The sequence below is a fragment of the Pagrus major genome, chromosome 6 (genome assembly GCF_040436345.1).
Source record: "Pagrus major chromosome 6, Pma_NU_1.0".
NCBI lineage: Eukaryota > Metazoa > Chordata > Actinopteri > Spariformes > Sparidae > Pagrus > Pagrus major.
Genome location: NC_133220.1, coordinates 18,072,907 through 18,091,035, shown reverse-complemented (window position 1 = coordinate 18,091,035; position 18,129 = coordinate 18,072,907). Strand labels below are relative to the sequence as shown.

The 18,129-nt window shown below is 38.3% G+C and overlaps 1 protein-coding gene across 1 annotated transcript; it reads right to left on the bottom strand.

Moving 5' to 3' along the window:
- Window positions 1-793: 793 nt before the first annotated feature.
- On the bottom strand, window positions 794-16,758 carry LOC140998188 (sodium- and chloride-dependent GABA transporter 2-like). Its single transcript, XM_073468378.1, has 15 exons — window positions 16,592-16,758; window positions 10,961-11,151; window positions 10,213-10,347; window positions 8,340-8,480; window positions 7,782-7,866; window positions 7,565-7,697; window positions 5,741-5,875; window positions 5,464-5,567; window positions 4,307-4,431; window positions 3,981-4,093; window positions 3,711-3,848; window positions 3,500-3,602; window positions 3,312-3,412; window positions 3,022-3,192; window positions 794-2,930 (listed from the first exon to the last, which is right to left on the bottom strand). Exons 2-15 carry the CDS (start codon window positions 11,145-11,147, stop codon window positions 2,820-2,822), a joined length of 1,782 nt encoding a protein of 593 aa, XP_073324479.1. The 5' UTR covers window positions 11,148-11,151; window positions 16,592-16,758; the 3' UTR covers window positions 794-2,819.
- Between the last annotated feature and the right edge of the window lie 1,371 nt (window positions 16,759-18,129).

Here is an 18,129-nt window from a genome sequence, read left to right as displayed (position 1 = left end):
TCTTTTTTACGTCTGCCTCTGCCATTGGTCTCTACCAACACCAGAAAGAAGAATCTGGCTCATTAGCTGCCAAATGCTCCACAGTGTTCACCAGCTAGTCTAGTCCAGTCAGTTTTTAGAGTTGTTTTTTCTTTTTTTTTTTTTTTACTGAAAACAGCTGCCAGCTGCATCCAAGAACAAGAGTGGTGAGAGTGAGCCAAAACAGCAGTAAAGCTGTGGTTTGTACAGTTAATTGAACACTGAGCTCCTCTCATGTTGTCATTTGATACAGTGTTATTATAAAAACAACAATTACAGCCACTTTAATATTTATACCCTATCCAGCTGAGATTCAAAGTTAAGTCCTATTCTTGGAAACACCAGTGAAGAAAACAATCTCACAAAGTATGGTAGCTATTCTTGCTATTATTTTCATTGGCAGTTTGCTTAATTGTCACAGAATTGTAGATATTTTTTTTTCAGAACACTATTTGTCGAGATTATCTTAAAATCTAAGAAAGGAGATCAAGTGATGTGACTGAAAGCTCTGAACAGCTGCTAAATTTTCTCAACTGCTGTGGCCAAGATCAAGAATTGAATTTGAACCACAGCTTTGAAGTCATCATGGTCCTTTTCAAGGTATATTTCCATGGCAACCACACAAAGTCCATCTACTGAGGAAAATCATGTAATCTGATCAAAAGCGCCTGAATTACTAAATGCATTTTGTTTTCTGAACTAAGTTACTGATGTGTGGTATTGCAGCATTGTCACTCCAAACATTCTTGTGTTGGTGCATTCAAGGACACAACAATTTATGCTTCATGACTCCTTTAATGGGCTGTAGCGTTCAAGTGTTCAGAAAACAAATATTTCAATTATTTACAAACTACGATTAGCATTTGATAAACTATTTTATTTTTTGAAATAGTTGACTTTCATGGTTTTCATGGTCTTTAAAAATACAAATTATCATGAACCCCCCCCCAAACAACAACAACAACAACAACAAACTAGTAACTGACCATTACTGACAGTTTGCAAATGATCAATAGTTTACGGTGCTGATTCTTTCTCATCATTCAAGTTAAGTAATAATAATAATCACATTAATACCTAAATTGTGTCATTCATGAAGATAACATTTAAGGTATCACAGTGTTGAACAGAATTTAAATGATGAAATTGACTTATTATGAACCAGTCCTGTGATTCATTCAATCACACAAACATTTTGATTTATAAAACATTAACTAACTGGTTGTTCAGGATTTATTTACTGTTGACAAAAAGGTAATATAAAATGTGACATTGTCCATTTAAACATGAATTTACACAACTTCTGCCACAGATGTCTTGAAAACAGACATTTAAGAAAATATAAATTTTGAATGATCCTTCCAGCATTTACACAGATGCCAATGATATATGATGTAAAAAAGGATACAAAAGCATATAAACATTAACTGGCAAAGTTGATAAATGTCTACAAAAACTATAATTAAACAAGCTTAATATTGAGACTACAGTAAAAAAATACTGTTAGAAAAATAGCATTATCTGATTCTGACTATAACAGCCGATAGGTCTGCATGTGTTTCTCTTTTCATTGTACAGTTGGTGCTTACTTCATCACAATACAACTTAAAATGACATTACCCTTTAACACCAAACACAATCTTGTCAGTGCTGAATTGTTCCCTCCCTGTGTCGGCAGAACATGCACATATTTACAGTAGCTGAGCTCAGAGTAGGTCAGAAGTGTAGGGACAACTATGGTGCACGGGACCGCATACTGCTGGATTCTTCGTCTCAACATTGACAATTTGAATTTTTAAGGTATTTTGTCTTTCACAGTGATCTAAAAGTGACTCGAGTGTTCAATCTGTATGGCTTATTTGGCAATAGTTTATCAGTGTTACTTAACTACAAATAGTTAACAACCTGGTTACAACTAAAAAGCAGAACAAACAAACAAACAAAAAACACTTGTATTCTAATAACACTTTTTTCTTTCATCTTTAGATGAATTACAATATAAAATATCAGATATGAGTTTGAATTTGGTCCTGGATGTTCATTAATGAGCTTTGACAAAGACAGCCCAGTCACCAGGATATTACTGTATGTTGGCAGTTAATGTTTCAGCAAACCACAGTCACGTCCAAGGTTGAATATCACATCCACATTATATGCTTATTGGCTACCTGTTGCAGCAGGGGGTGTAGATAAGGTGGTTTGAGAACAATGAGATAGAATGATACAGAATATAGAATAATAATTTGCAACTGATTAATTGCTGAAGTTATTAACAAGACAAATCTTTAGTCCCAGATTCTCAGATTCTCAGATTTGCCTGTTTTGTATGCTTTATAAAACTGAATGTCTTTGTTGTTTCTGACTTTTTATTTGGACAAAAAGAGACATCGAAAGGATGTCACCTCTGGCTCTGGGAAACTTTACGTACCACTATTTTCTGAAATTTAAAGAAATACAGTTCATCAGAAAGAAAATCAATAGATCAGTTGATGAATTAAGGACACGATGGCACGTGATAACCGTGAAACCAAGGAAAAACAAATGTTTACTGTACAGTTAGTGGATCTCTGAGCTTAGATTTTCATTAGCTCTTCATATTTGATATTTCTGTTGAGTCAGTGACCATACTTTGTAGTGCTGAAGGAACTACAATCATGATACATTTTAAGGCATTCCTTATGGACATTGGGACTGCCACAAGGTGTCACAAGCGTTTGGGAAGCAGTGCTTTAAAGGGAACTTGAGAGTAAGACCGCTGGATTGAGGGAAAGCTTTTCCTGATGCCTCACGCTGTTTAATAACTAGGACACCATGCTGTCAGGAGACGAGGTCAGGTCGTATACTTCAAGAGTTTTCTTCTCTGATTTGTTCAAAGTAATGTCGTTAGCTGGAGTACACAAGATGGCGATCCTCTGACAAAGAAGAATATAGGTTTTAATAAAAAAACAACAACAAAACATAGCTTTTTTTAGACATGTTGACCTATACATACAAAGAGCTCACCTGTCGCAGTGTACCGGGGGTGACGCTTACATTGTATAGCAAAAAGAGAGGAACAATGAGTGTAGAGGAGAGAGTGAACCACCACCCGAGAACATAACCCCACCATGGATACTCAATTGTGTTGTTGAACTTCAGAGGAGTGTATTTGACCAAGGAGAAAACAAACGTTCCCTGAAAAAAGTCACAGAGGAAGCTGTTCAAATCTTTAGAAGTAAACTGATGTCTTATATGACCCAAAATCAATCAAGCAGTTTACAATGATGTTATCATAAACTTTGACTGCAACTCACCATGCATATGACTGGAGTGACGTACTTCAAACAAAGCTTAATCAGAGGTAAAGGCTTGTATCCAATCATGTCCTCTATGTTTGCATAAAACCGGTCTGCACCTGTGAGTAGATGGAAAAGCTGTGATGAGGGAATTTACCATCACAGTAAAAAGAAAACATGGACATCCCTCTTATTTATTAACTCACCGTAAATCCATCCAATACACACAGACTGCAGAAGGGCAAAGAGAAGTAGAGTCATCCCACTGCAGGCGTAGTAGTCAAACACCTGGAAAATGTACAGTCCACCCTGTGTGTGAAACGGGACCACAGTCAGCTGTTGTCATTATCTTTTACCACAAGAGGAAAAAAACGTTTGTTGTGAAATAAGTGACATGACATTATAATCTGATCGTACTTCTGTAACCATCGGAAGGCCAATGAGGAAACAAACAATGCTGATGCCAAGCAGGAGAAATTTACGTCGTTGGCCGACGTGGAAGAAGGAAGGATTCATGTCACAAATGGATGTTGCGACAGCCTCCAGTCCTACAAACTGAAACACAAACCTCCAAGTTACACAGTAACTCCACACATGCTGCATACATACATTCAGAGTTTTATAGCTCAGCATTTTATTATTTTATTTAATGTTAATTCACTGAGCTCTAAAGAAGAGCCAGCTAACCTGACTGTCCAGTCCCAGTAGGATGATCATAATGAAAAAGAATATTGCCCAGATCTGAGGAAAAGGCATCATGGCGACTGCTCGAGGGTAAGCAATGAACGCCAAGCCGGGACCTGCGGTGAGAACGAGACGGTCAAAAGAAAAAATGGACCCCTGGGTGTAAATATATATATATATATATATATATATATATATATATATATATATATATATATATATATACATATATATATATATATAGTATTTCACTGAAACTACATAGAGTTATAATTGTTCATTATTTTCTTGATTTATTCTTTGATTGATAACATTTGCTTTAGTCTCACCTGACTCTGCCACTTTTGATATGTGCATGTTCTGCTCATATGCCATGAATCCAAGTGCAGAGAAGATTGCAAAGCCAGCTACAAAACTGGTCCCACTGTTCAGTAGGCACAAGTACACACAATCCCTACAAACAAAAAAGACAAAAAATACATTTTATACCCTGTTAATTTGTATTCAAATCATAAAATGTTCACATTTTTCTTTTAGTAGATGTGACTCATAAACTTGCCTGACAAGAGTCTTTTTGGCCTGATGCCTGAATGACTATATATTTGGAGGAAACAAATACCTGATGTTATCCATGTATAAACTACTCTGAAATATCTTGCCCAATATGGGTATAGACCATATTAGCAGGGCAGTCATTATCCCCTGACATCATGCTCAAGGTGGAAAGCTCAAATATTGTACTGCTGTGTGCCAGATTGCAAGTCCAATAAATGTAGGGAATCTGACAAATCATTTTTTTCACTGCGTCCTGTTTGATCAGCAACTAAAAAAGGCAATCTGGAGGGATGTTAGCAACATATAACAACATATTTGATAGCCCATGAGCCTCTTTTTGACAACAGCTAACGTTAGCATTCAACCACTTCCAAGCGAACATCACTGTTTGATAGTGTTGGACAGAAGGATTGGAAAGGTGTAAATGAATTCGATAACACCAATGCACGTCTTAGACACATTTTAAGCCTGGAAGTGAAATGCCCTGGATGTAATTAAACTGCAATGTTAGCTTGGAAGTGGTTAAATGCAAACGTTAGCTAACGAGTTATTAAATATGTTGTTTTACTTTGAAATATGGCCCAGTGTCCGTCCAGATTTTCGCTATCCATCATCTTTTTAGATGCTGATCAAGCTGGAAAGTGGTGAAATGATAACTATTTGTCACACTCACTACATTTATATGAAGTGCAACCTGGAACATAGCAGCATAACATTATCCTGGCAGTCGAGCTTCTCACCCCGAGCGTGACGCCAATACGGTCTATCTTTTTGTATCATTTTTGTATAATTCTTGTGTTTCCACTGGCAGACTGAAGCTGCTAACATTGTAGGGAAAGTGTTTGTTCTTTATGTGTGTTTTATGTGTATCTTATCAACAGTATTGAAACTTTTAGAAAAGCAAACATAATAGATATTATATCAGACTTACTTATAACAGTCATTGTTGTATTTATTATAACTGCCAAGTGCAATGAGACACCCAATGCAAATAGCATAGGAATAAAAGATTTGTGTGCCAGCGTCCATCCACACCTGCAAGACAAATAAAGACATGTGATCACTTGCATATGGAAGGCCTTTACCTTGTGTTGAAACTCTGTCGGGCATCTCTACAGAACCACCTCATGGATATTTGCTGATGTTTTACCTTTTGACTTCAGTGACATCATTTAAAACCATCTGTAAGCAGAGAAATCTGCTCATACCTGTGGGTCGGTGAGGCGGGATGGATCTGGGTAGAGGTAAAACTTGATCCCATCTAAGGCCCCAGGTAACGTGAGTCCACGAACAAGCAGCACCATCAGCATCACATATGGAAATGTGGCAGTAAAGTAAACAACCTGTGGAAGAGCCATGGTGGGGTTGATTTGTGGAAAAATTGTGGACATTGATAGCTGTGTTAAAAGAATGGATGTTGTGTGATCACAGTCCTACAAAGCTGCACAACTGATGTTTGAAACAGCTTATTTAAAGTTGCAATTTGTAAGAATTTTAGTCTAAAACATTCAAATATTAAATAAAATTATCAAAAGAATGTGTAGAAATAACAGTTTTGATGTATGTCAGAGACGTCAGTGTATTTTGTTGCAGAAATATCAACTGAAGTTAGCATGCTAACCAGCTCATAATACCACTTTCTACCTCAAAAGGGGATAATTCGATAGTATAGCTGAGGGCTCAGAGGTGGACTTCACAGCCAACCAAGCTAATAAGCTAACAGCAGCTACATTTAGCAGCAGTTAGCAGCAAAATTTGACTTTGGCCAATTCTTATGCATTGCACCTTTAAGTTTGGCATCTTCACATTCTTAATTTAGCATGGTAATATTTGCTAATTAGCACAATTATATATACATATTTTATGTGTATGTGTATATATTTGTATTTGTTTTTAGCATACTTCTAGATATCATGTATGTATCATCCCCTGAAATGATCCATCTTGGTCATATCTGTATATGTGAAAGGTGAATAGAGTGGATTTTTAAAAATTTTATTTTTTACCTCAGCCATGGAGGTTATGTCTTGACCCGTGTTCGTTTATTTGTTGGTTGATTTGTCAGCAGGATTACACAAAACCTACTGAAAGGCTTTCCATGAAACTTAGATGGAGGATGGGTCTCAGCCCAGAATAGACCCCATTAACCTTTGGTGCAGATCCATATAAAGTGACAAATCCAAAAATCAGGCGTACTGAGGTGACATTATCTAGGAGTGAGTTCAATTTGATGCAGACCTAGATCTGGTGAGCTTAAATTATGGTTAAGCTGTTATGGGTGGTTTAAAATCTAGAGTGATACAGGGCCATAGAAGATGATGCTGGTTTGGGCTTGATTAAATTAAAGGGGACTGTTGGGTCGTGGCAGAGGTATTCGCTCTACTGAGTGCCACTCTAGTTCTATTACTCTATTTTTGTCTTGTTATATTTTATCTGTGACTTAGACACTTCTAATTCCCCCTGTGAGGGATCAATAGTCTTATCTTGTCTTGTCTTGTCTAGCTAAGGTAGATGGGAATGTAGGTAGCCTTGCATTTATTTGGTCATCAACCAAAGAATTGGACACAATTAAAATTTGGCAAGGCCACAACTTAAAGGATCAACAAGTGATTCCACTTTATCTTCAGTGTGCACCAGTTTCTACAGTAATACATCCAACAGTTGCTGAAATGTTTAACTGAAACCACAAACGTGATCACCAAAGTTATTAGGATTTATCCTCTGGCTTCCACCAAGTATCTGCAAATCAGACTGATAATGCCGTTCCTGGAGCCATGCATTATGTTTGTGCAATTGTAAAAATGAGCTCTTGTGCCGTGGCCTCACTTTAACATTAACTTTCAGTGATTATTCATTTCCACTTGAACCATGAACTTTGTGCAAAGACATCTTGTTTTATGTTCTGTCGAACAAGATGTTACATAAGTTGTTGTGATAGAGGCAATGAGGAGAATGTCGTCTGCCAATGTGTTAACCTTTAACAGTTTAGGAGTTGTTTGATACTTTGCACATGACATAAAACATGATCCTACCTTTCCGGTAGACTTTACTCCTTTCCAGACACAGAAGTAACAGATGATCCAGGACAACAAAAGACACAGAGCCAGCTCCCATCGCACGCTGCCCATCTCTTGGATACTTCCTGTGATATTTAAAACTCGTATCCTGCGAAGCACATTCTCAGTTATAATTCACAAATGGCACTCTCAGAGCTTACTGTCGTATTTGAATTTTTTTACTCATACTTACTCCCAAAACTCTCTCGCAGGTGATGTTGCGTTTGCAGGTACAGTCCAATTCGAATCACCCCTTCGATCAAACTCCACACAGGTCTCTGTTGCAAAGATCACAGGCGTTAAGGGTGCATACACACACATTATCAAATTCCTCCTTTTTTATTCTTGCCTTTAAAATGTGCTAGTATTTAATTTAATGTATTAATTTTTGACATTTTCATATATCTATGAATATGTCTTTTAATGTAATTACACTAGTTTGTGGCATATGATGGACGACAGCTTCTCTGTGTTCACCTAAAGTCTCAGTAGAAGACGTCAAAGATGTTGTTGATCTTTTTTGGGGAAAACCATAAGTATCTATTCATATTCTGTATGTCACAAGATGTGTCTGGAAAGATTTTTTAAGTATGTTACATAACAAGCCAGGCAGAGCAAACCTATCACCTCAAGACTTAAATGTTTCCAGCAGCTGGACTTTGCATTCCAGATCCAAAACCAGACTTGAAAATGAGCCTAAAGACTTGTTTCCACATGTGTTTACTCAGACAGATCACATACTGGAACCTACCTGTGTTCCAGCTGTTTCTGCAACTCGCCCAGGGAAGTTCAGTTCGGAAAGAGAAGAACAGATACAGGAAAGCCCAGGCCAATATGATGATGTAATAGATGCTGGAGTATAAAACAACTACCATACTGCCGTACCCCATCCCTGAAATAAACAAACAAAAAGTCTTTAAATCACAAGCTAAATTCTTTGAAATAAGCAACAAATACTTCTGGATTAAATTCTTGTCAGAAACTGTGTTCAGTGTGCTACTTTGAGCCAAACACTAGTTTAATTAAAGGTGCTATATGCAACTTTACTCGCCAAGCAGTAAAAACACAGACGTTAGGCTAACTTTTGTTTTGCCTCTACTACTGTCCTTTGTTGCTGAAAGTTGGTTTATTCCCCCAGAGGGGGGGTGCTACTTCTTCATCCACTCATGTTGTACTGAGGGCAGACTAGACAGTACAGTAACTCATCATCACCTGTTGAGGTGCAAAGTGGTATTATGAGACACAACAAGCAGTGGCTAGCTGGTTAGCACGCTATCTTCAGCACACATCTCTGCAACACAAGACTGACATATTTGACATGAGGTCAAAACTGTTATATCTTCTAACTGTTGATAATTTTAGTACATTTTTAACTAAAATGCTTACATATAGCTCCTTTAATTATACATATATAGAAAACATGTGGAGCAGATTAAAAAAAATAATAATGAAAAAGTAAATTATTGCAGTAAATACAGTGATAAAATATACATGAACAAACAAAAAAGTGGTAGTAATAAAACAAATCAAACAATAACAATATATTATAACAAAATACTACAATAATTTGAAAATCTTTATGAAAAATGACATATACTGTTATTAAATAATATGTCTATATACTTTTCCAGTATATAGACAGGCAGCTAGGTGAAAAATACTTTTTCTACTGTTGTTAATTTACAATAGAAATGTGTGCTTGAAGCCACGTGAACATGAGAAGGACACTTCAGTAAATCATCCGGTCACATGTGATCGCTCACTGGAGGTAATATTTAACCACTGTGTGTCATGTCAACCCGAGGAAGTCAAGGAACCCCATGTAATAGATGGTATGTTACCAAAACCATCTGGAAAGGCGCCACTGAAAACTGGCAAAGTGGACGGCCATTTTAAAACATACTTGGCAGGTGATTGGACACACCATCTGTTGACCATGGGCTACTTTTAACCAATCACATCATCGCACCGCTTGAAGCCTGGCAAGAGGAATTTGCGAGATTGCGTGATCTCGCAAATCCATCTGCCTAAATGTCAAAAGACAGAATATCTGTTTTTAAATGAGCACACAAACTCAGAAAGACATTCTCATATAGAAAAACTTCTATTTTGTGACAAATGATAAAATATATTACAATATCAATGCTCTCATTACATAATTCATATACAGATTTGTGTACATACAAATGTTGTCACAGGTCTTGATGTGTGTGTCTGCGTGTTTTGTCCTACATTCACCCCAGCAACTGTAGAAAAATGTGATGTGAAGGATTTGAGGTTGCAATTGATAAAAAAATGTTTTTACCAAGGACATATACAGATACTCACATGTTGTGTGTCTTTGAGATTTAACTTATCTGCGTTTTCTCAACAGATTATTATTAGATTATTTCTGTCTGCAAACATTACTGAACAAAACCTTCATAACATCAGAAAACTCAAATAAAATAATGAAGCGCCAATGAATCAATATAAGATTAATACGATTTTAGTGACATAATACCATTTTGTAAATTATTGGATCACAGTTTTGTAATAATTTAATGTCACACGTCTTGACATTCTTAATGTTTAATTACACAGATTTATTTGATTTCACAGGGACAGTTATTTCAGATCCTTACCTTCAAAAAGGGGACAAACTTTTTTCCAGCAGGTTATACTCCCCTGTTTGGTGTACTGGCCGAGGGATGTCTCCATGAGAAACAGGGGGATGCCGCAGGTAAAGAGGAAGAGCACGTATGGGATGAAAAACACACCTTGGGAAAACAGACAAAAAACACCAGATGAGTTGTTTGTAGGTTCAACATTTTTAGTGATCCATAAGAATGACTATTGCTATCCAATGTCTAATCTCAAATTATACTAGATATATATAGTTTGATCATTTTTCAACCATCAGTTCAGTAGTCTGGGTGTGTTTCATTTGAAACTTGTGTTGTTGTGTTGTGTCTGGATATGCTTGTGTTTCTGCATTTGAAGTGTTTCTTTACGACACCTATGAAATTAGTTTCTCAGTTTGTATTTAGCTTCTCGCAGTGTTTGTTTCCAAATGCAGCGTATGTGTTATCACAGTTGTAGAAATGTTTTCTTCGTTGCTTGTGTTTTGTCTGTTTGCTCGTGGTTTCTTATGTTGCACACAGCTGGGTGTGGCAGATGTTGGGTACCTCAAATGAAGGTAATATTTACATAGTAGTTCTGAATTGAGATTTTTGCTGATAACACATAGACAAACATTGTTATGATAGAAATTCTTGCTGTTGCAGCTCCCAATCTATTCTCATTGCCATCAAGTTTGAGGTATTTCAAACATTCTGCATGTTTACTCATGAAGACAGTAGCTACTTATCACTTTCATTGAATGAAACTCACCTCCTCCATTTTTGTAGCACAGGTAAGGGAACCTCCACACATTTCCCAGGCCTATGATTTGTCCTGCGACAGCCAAGAGGAACTCCATTTTGCTCGACCACTGTCCTCTGGCCTGGGTACCGGGTGCAGGATGCGTCGTGGCGTCATTCAATGTGAACTTGACATCTGGTCCAAAAGGCTTGTCCATCGCACTGTAACAAGAAAAGGGTAGGGTAGGATTTCTGATCAGTGTAGATTCATTCAAAGGCAAATACTGCAGTCCTGTGTTTCCAAAAAACATGTTTTTGATTGGGTATTAATTATAATTATTGATGTTGTTTGTGGATTTTATTTTTCAGTAGCAAATAGTGGCTCAATAACACAATATTTCCCTCTTCAGTAACAAGTAAACAGTTTAACAACATAATCACTCACCACAGCAGGAATATTTACATGATTTAATCTGTATATTAATGTTCAAAACCCGCACAATGCCAGCAGTCTTGCTGTATTAGGTCAACAGAGGGTCAGTGCTGCTTGGCATGAGGATAATTCCCCCATCAATGTTGCTTTTGTGCTGCTGCCTTGGATGAGATGTGGGAGTGAAGCAAATAGACTGGAAAATATGTTGTTAAATATACGTCCTGAGATGCTCAAAACAACTTTCGTAAAGTGCTTTAGTGATCTTTTGGTAGATACACTGAGAGGACAAACCAGAGGCCTGCAATTATGTGTTAAATACGTGTGGTATTTAAGAAGCACAAGTATGAGAACAAAAATAACATGAAGGGAAAAAATACACTGTGCTCAAAGCTTATAATAAAGGTGACATGCAGCAGACAGTAAGTGTAGAGGGAGTCCATATACAAAGTTTACAGGACACGAAAAGGCTGCGTCAAATGGAAAAACTTCACAAGAGGTCAAAAATGTGTTTCTAACCCAAACATTCATGCTTTACACCTGTTTCAGGCACAGACTTAAGGGCATATTACCAATGGCGGTAAAGCTGGTCTGTCACATGTTGGAAGTCTGCCATTACTTCAGTGTTTTTAACTTTTTTTGGCAGTTGCTTAAGCAAGTCACATAAATGGAAGTCCTATTTGCTTTATCCTATAAATTCTCTGTGGGCACAGAGTATTTCCTGGTACACTGGGACTTTCATAGAGACAAATTATCTTCAGGAACGAGGTCTGCCTAGCGACCCCAAAAAACTTGGTGTGGACGGGGCACACGAGGTGAGCGCTCCAATATGCTTATGTTCTTCAGAGAATTTAAAGACATCAGTAGGCAGCTTCCAAAGTGCATGTCAGATGGTTAAACAGCATTTTCACACAATTACTTCGAGGGCTACAACTAACGATTTCTACATCTGCCAAGGAGATTATGTTTCGCCCGTGTCCATTTGTTGGTTTGTCAGCAGGATCACACAAAAACTACCAAATGGATTTCCACAAAACTTGGATGGATGATGGGTCTCAGACCAGAATAGACCTCATCAAATTTTGGTGCAGATCCAGATAAATGGACGCGCTCTATCGAGTGGCATTCTAGTTGTCATTATAGCGTAATCTGCTGGTTATTTTCCTGAATATTCAATTAAAGGTGCACTTTGTAGTTTAGTGAATCAAAAGAGAAAGATCTTCACTGACTTTTTTATGCCTAAACAAACTAAATAAACAAACTCTCTTTGTTTTCACAACTGAATAAACTGAATAATCAAACTGACCATAAAGGACAACACAATTTCATACTGTTTTACTTTGTATATATTTGGCGGACCCTGCCACCTTTCTAGCTTCAAACAGTGCTCTGGGACCGTATTTTCCTCTGAGAACATCTAGTTTATTCAGTTATGAAAAAAAAAAAGAAAAAAAGTTTGAGTTTGTATTATTACCTCATTAATATTGTAAATATAAATTTCTGAATTTGAATTTCTTCTCTAAAACTACACAGTGCCCCTTTAAAATAAAATTTGTATAAAATATTGAAAAAATTGTGAAGAATGCTCATCACAACTTTCCAGAGCCCAAAGTTTCATCTTCAGATTACTTTTATCAAACCAAAGCTAGTTTAATATCATAAATTATATTTGCTTGAAAAATGACTTAAACGATTAGCCTCGCAAAATAAGTGGCAACATATTGTCTTTTGATTGACTTCTTCATTAATCGACTAATCGTTGCAGCTCTGATCCTTTCCGTCACTTTTTGTATAAACAAGGAGTGCAACACGATTATGGAGATTAAAAAAAGAACAATTGTCTGAAAGTGTGCCCCATATTTGAACGATAATCACATCTTTTCCTCTCTATGATGAAGCTTTTCACCTCACTTTTTACAGTTTGAACGTTGTGAAAATATGTCGGCTGAAAGACACTTTCTAGTTCGTTTTGATCATATCCTGGCATCAATTGTGTAGTGTTTCTGTGTCTCTGTCTTTCTGATAGTCCACTGTCATGGTGAGGCGAGACGTGGACCAGTGCCCGTAGAGTTGAAGCGGTTCAGTGTCGTCCTCAAAAGACATTTCAGTGGGATTTTCCTCGACTAATGCTATCAAGAGTGGTGTCGCTACTCCTGCTCACTTGAGAAATTCCTCCCCTTGGTGTAAGGTTCAAACCAGGGAATTAACTGAGCCACAGCTCATGGCCTTACTGTCTTGTTTTTCATCTCCTGGGTTCATATCCTATAAATGGTGTCATTGTTGTCCTGGTAGACACCACACTCCATGGGGACACAGCTGCTCAACATAGGAAGAGCACATTCACTCACAATGGGTCTTATTCATTAATATCTGTGTGGAAAATGTTTTATTTTGTCCACAAATAACAAATTATAAACAGGTGACCACATTAACAATAAATAATTGTTTTAAACCAGATTTAATTTGTTTTTTCACACATAATTACAACTAAACCCTCAGTCCTTGTTAAACCAGACATGTTGTGAAAGAGCACATTCCTGTTTACACAAACAGTCTACTGGAGTAATTGTACGGACGGACAAATCTAAGCAGCATTAACTGATTAAATCGAAGTGCTGCAAAAATTTGACTAACCTAAACTTTGCCCTACTTATAAATCCAGCTTTATAAACTTTATTATGGGTTACCATAATATGATTATAGTGCCTTAATATCCGCTCCTTAAACGGGAGCTTTGCAAATTTTCAACCTGTGTTGTATCGCTACACTGCTGGTAGCTCATACAAATGAACTGTGACAAACCTCTCTCTATTTTTCCTGCACCCAGCACCCTGCCACCCTGCAGACATAAATCAAATGATGCAAAACGTATCATCTGGAGGACTTCAGGGCTGCTGTATCAACTACAGATCGTTGTTCTTCATTTTTGTACGCCTGCATTCCCGTACATAAAGAGTATAGTCGGATTGAGAGAGTGAGTCTAAACTAGGCAGAGCTGATAGAAACCAAGGTTCTGTCCCTACTCTGCCTACTTCTCAAAACATTTTAGTGTACTGTTCAGCTGCAGTACTGGAAGTGGCCAACATATTGTTCCTCTGTTTTGAAAACAAATGCCAAAAAACCTCAATATGTAAAACTGGGAACTGCCAATCAAATATAAACCAAGGTTCCTCTAAATTGTCTATTTCTCACCTAAAATGCTTTCATAGACATATTTTAGTTACTATTGTAACAATATTATTTGTTACTAACTGGCTGTTTTACTGTTTCCTGTTTCAAAACTGTCTCTGAGCCAGAACCGCAGTTGCAGTTTGGTACTCATCAGTGGAAGTATTTATTGGTCTGGGAAGGCACGGTGCATTCTAGCCGTTGTAGATTTTCTAGCTTTTGATCAAAAGCGAACACCACAGCCCTTTTTCCCTGTTTTCTCTGGTCATGTAGCACAAATTTCAAAAATATTTGCATCTTTCTACTAGGAGTAGACGGCAATTATCAGCCCTGGGCGATTATCGACCAGATATTCAGCATTTTTCTGATTATTGATATCAGTGATTTTTCTGTCAGATTGCTCAGATGCAACATCCTCTTGCACAATGTCCTGCCCACAACACTATCTGATTGGTAAAACATCAAAAGTAATAGCCTATAAACACTGATTGATCGGAATCTTCAAAGTCACTAATAACTAAATCAAATAAATGTAGTGGAGAGGAAGTATAAAGTAGCAGAAAAACGAAGTACTCGTGTATTGTTCTTGAGTAAATTGTACTTAAGTTCATTCCATCACTGGTTGTTTGAAATTTGACACAAAGAGGTTTATTTTTACTGCAAATGATTATCAGTTTTCAGTCTCCTTGATTTCTAGTAATCGATATTGGCCCTGAAAAAATCATATCGGTCGTCCCCTACAGAGACCAGTTTTATGCAGGGGCTGTCTGTCCAGGGGTTTGGGACATGCACCAAGAGTCTGCAGCTCTGTGAGGCAGCTATGCTTTGAGCTAAATACTAACATCAGCATGGTTCACAGTGACAACACTAACATGCTGATGTTTAGCAGATATTATGATGTTTACCATGTACACCACCGTGATTTAGCATGTTAGCATGCTATTTCTAACATGTGTAACAAGGTCCAGCTTTGCTGATGGGAATGTCATTACTAAAATTGTTATTATAATTAAAAATTTTGACAAAAGTCAGCAGGATTTCTGGTGGGAAATGGAAATTTCTGTACAGCATTTCATAGCAAACCAACAGTTTTCATGATATTCTGTCTGGACCACAGCGCTGGACTGACTGATGCTGCCATCCCTACGCTCTACAGTGGCTGACAAGTAGTGTACTATTGATGAGCACCAGACAGACAACCCCAGTATTCGGTTTGGAACAGATATGGTATCGCAAATTAGTCACAGGGCAAAGAAAAAAAGTGCTTTACACCAGACTTACTATACCTCTCAGGTAAGTGCCATCTGAACAGATCATTAAAGCTCCTTTAGGCGAATTTGTGATTTGTGATATAAATAAATCTGACTCATCACAAACCTTGAAGAGCCTGATGGAAAGGTCGACAAAACTGAAAAGTGCATCAAGAACTTATGGTGGTTAATCAAAAATAACTCTCAATGTGACCAAACCTTGTGAAACAGGCAGTGTTAGGCAAAGTTTCTGGCCACTACCGCTGGTTTCTTTTTTTGGTTGTCACTGAGGTTAATAGTTTCATGTATGTAAAAAAAAATCTATATATACATAATATTCATGAACTCCATTCTGTTGTTCTGCTGTTTTTTAACAGCTGCTTTGCTTTTAGGATTAAGATGCTGACAAATACTTATTTATTAACATCAATCAAACGTTGTCAAACAACTGTTTTCTGAGATTTTATCATTATGCAGTCTGTCCAAATCTTTGCACAGGAGAACTGTATTGTTTGAAACAGTGTGAGCTTGCAGCAGTAATGATCACAGAGCAGCCTGAGGTGCTCACTAAACAAGGGAAATAGCTGCTCTCTCTGTAGCAGAGCCGGTAACCTTTGGCCTACATATTAGAGCTCCAAGCGCCAAGCAGAAGTTCAGCCACAAAAGCCCAGCTGTCACTGCACTGCGAGGGTATCTTTTATTTCCTGTTGGTGAAATGACACCACAAGAGTGTAAACTAATAATTCACACAAAGGACAAAGATAAAGACAGAAAACAAACCCGGCATGTGACCTGAAGATAAAGAGATTGGTACCTGAGAAAAGATCGCGTCACGTCAGTAGACTTATGCTTCCATGTATCGCTTGTTGGCGGGATTCATCTGGTGCCTTTAGGGGGCAAATTAAAGTCTAGTCTTCCCCTGGACAAGTGCTCTTATCGGCTCTGACCATGAGTGAGCCCATGAGGGGAGGCTTGAGAGAGCGATGTGTGACAATGGGGGCGAGAGAAAGAGCAGGAGGGAGAGAGAGTGAGAGGCAGCCGGGGGGCGGGCCGGGATGAGTGTTTCTGAATGAGCAACTCAAGGCGGAGACTGTTGAACGCACCACATGGCTGCTCAGTACAGAGGGGGGGAGTGTACAGTAGCGGTAACAGCAGCAGTGTATGGCTCTGTGGGTGGTGATGAAGGCTTCCACACATACATATCTGAACAGGATATGCACAGTAGGCTATGTTATTTATGTTGATGCCCATATGTTTTGTTTTTGTACAGGGAGTAAGGAATACATATAACTGGATTAAGTAATAAGTATACTTTTAAAGGTAACTGTCAGGGCTGATTCTAGCTTTTTGGGGGCCCTGTGCCAAAAGTTTTTTGAGGGCCCCTATTTTGTGAAACTATAGTCCAAACCGTCCAAGGCCGTGATTCTTAAACTTTTTATTCCGTGCACCGCCTCTACGTTTTATAACAGTAGTATAGTACTTTTAACATCTGTTTTGTTCATCTCTAATTTAAGTCGGACATTTCAGGTTGACCCCTGCAAATGAAACCTAGCTGACAGAAAATGACAATAAATGGAGATGTTGGTAATCCCCTATGTTACGTGTGTCCTCTGCTCTCTTGTGTCCTGCCCCAGGTACCGCCCTCCCCATCTGACTGGTCAGGCACACCTGCAGCACATCAGCAATCGGGTGGGCTGCTATAAGGTTGCAGAGATGGAAACAGACGGGGCCAGTGGGTCAAACCGCCAAGTAGTGTGTGGTGCGGTCGTGTGTGAATCAGAGCTGTGTGGTGCTCATCCTCTTCTTCCTCCTCCTGTTGTTGTTGTTGTTGTTATTATTATTACTCTCTCGGGGCTCCGGCCGTAGTGCTATTCCTAGTTATTGGTTGAGTCTGAGGTTTGTCTAGCCTGGATGTTTTTCTTTCATCTCACTTCCAGTGCGTGACCACTCGTTTTCCTGAGGCCATTCCACTGCGAAAAATCACTGCACCTGCCATCACAAGGGGGTTGACCAAGTTCTTTACTATGTTTGGGTTACCGAAAGTTGTACAGACTGATCAAGGAACTAACTTCCTGTCAAAATCTTTTAGACAGACCTTGCAGTCTCTTGGCATCACTCATTCAGTCTCTAGTGCGTATCATCCACAGTCACAGGGGGCACTTGAGCGTTGGCACCAAACTCTTAAGTCCATGCTGCGTAAGTACTGTCATGATACAGGGAGAGACTGGGATGAGGGTGTCCCCTTTGCACTGTTCGCCATGCGTGAAGCCAAACAGGAGTCCTTGGGGTTCAGCCCGGCTGAGCTTGTGTTCGGGCACAATGTGCGTGGCCCACTGAAAGTGTTAAAGGAAC

Bases quoted from the DNA above. Each gene is read 5' to 3' on its own strand.
- LOC140998188 (XM_073468378.1), bottom strand. From the start codon at position 11,147: ATGGACAAGCCTTTTGGACCAGATGTCAAGTTCACATTGAATGACGCC. The intron at 7,698-7,781 runs GTAAGTATGAGT...TGTGCTTCGCAG, and splicing joins CCTGCGAGAGAGTTTTGGGA to GATACGAGTTTTAAATATCA. The intron at 4,094-4,306 runs GTGAGACTAAAG...TTCTCACCGCAG, and splicing joins ATCAAAAGTGGCAGAGTCAG to GTCCCGGCTTGGCGTTCATT.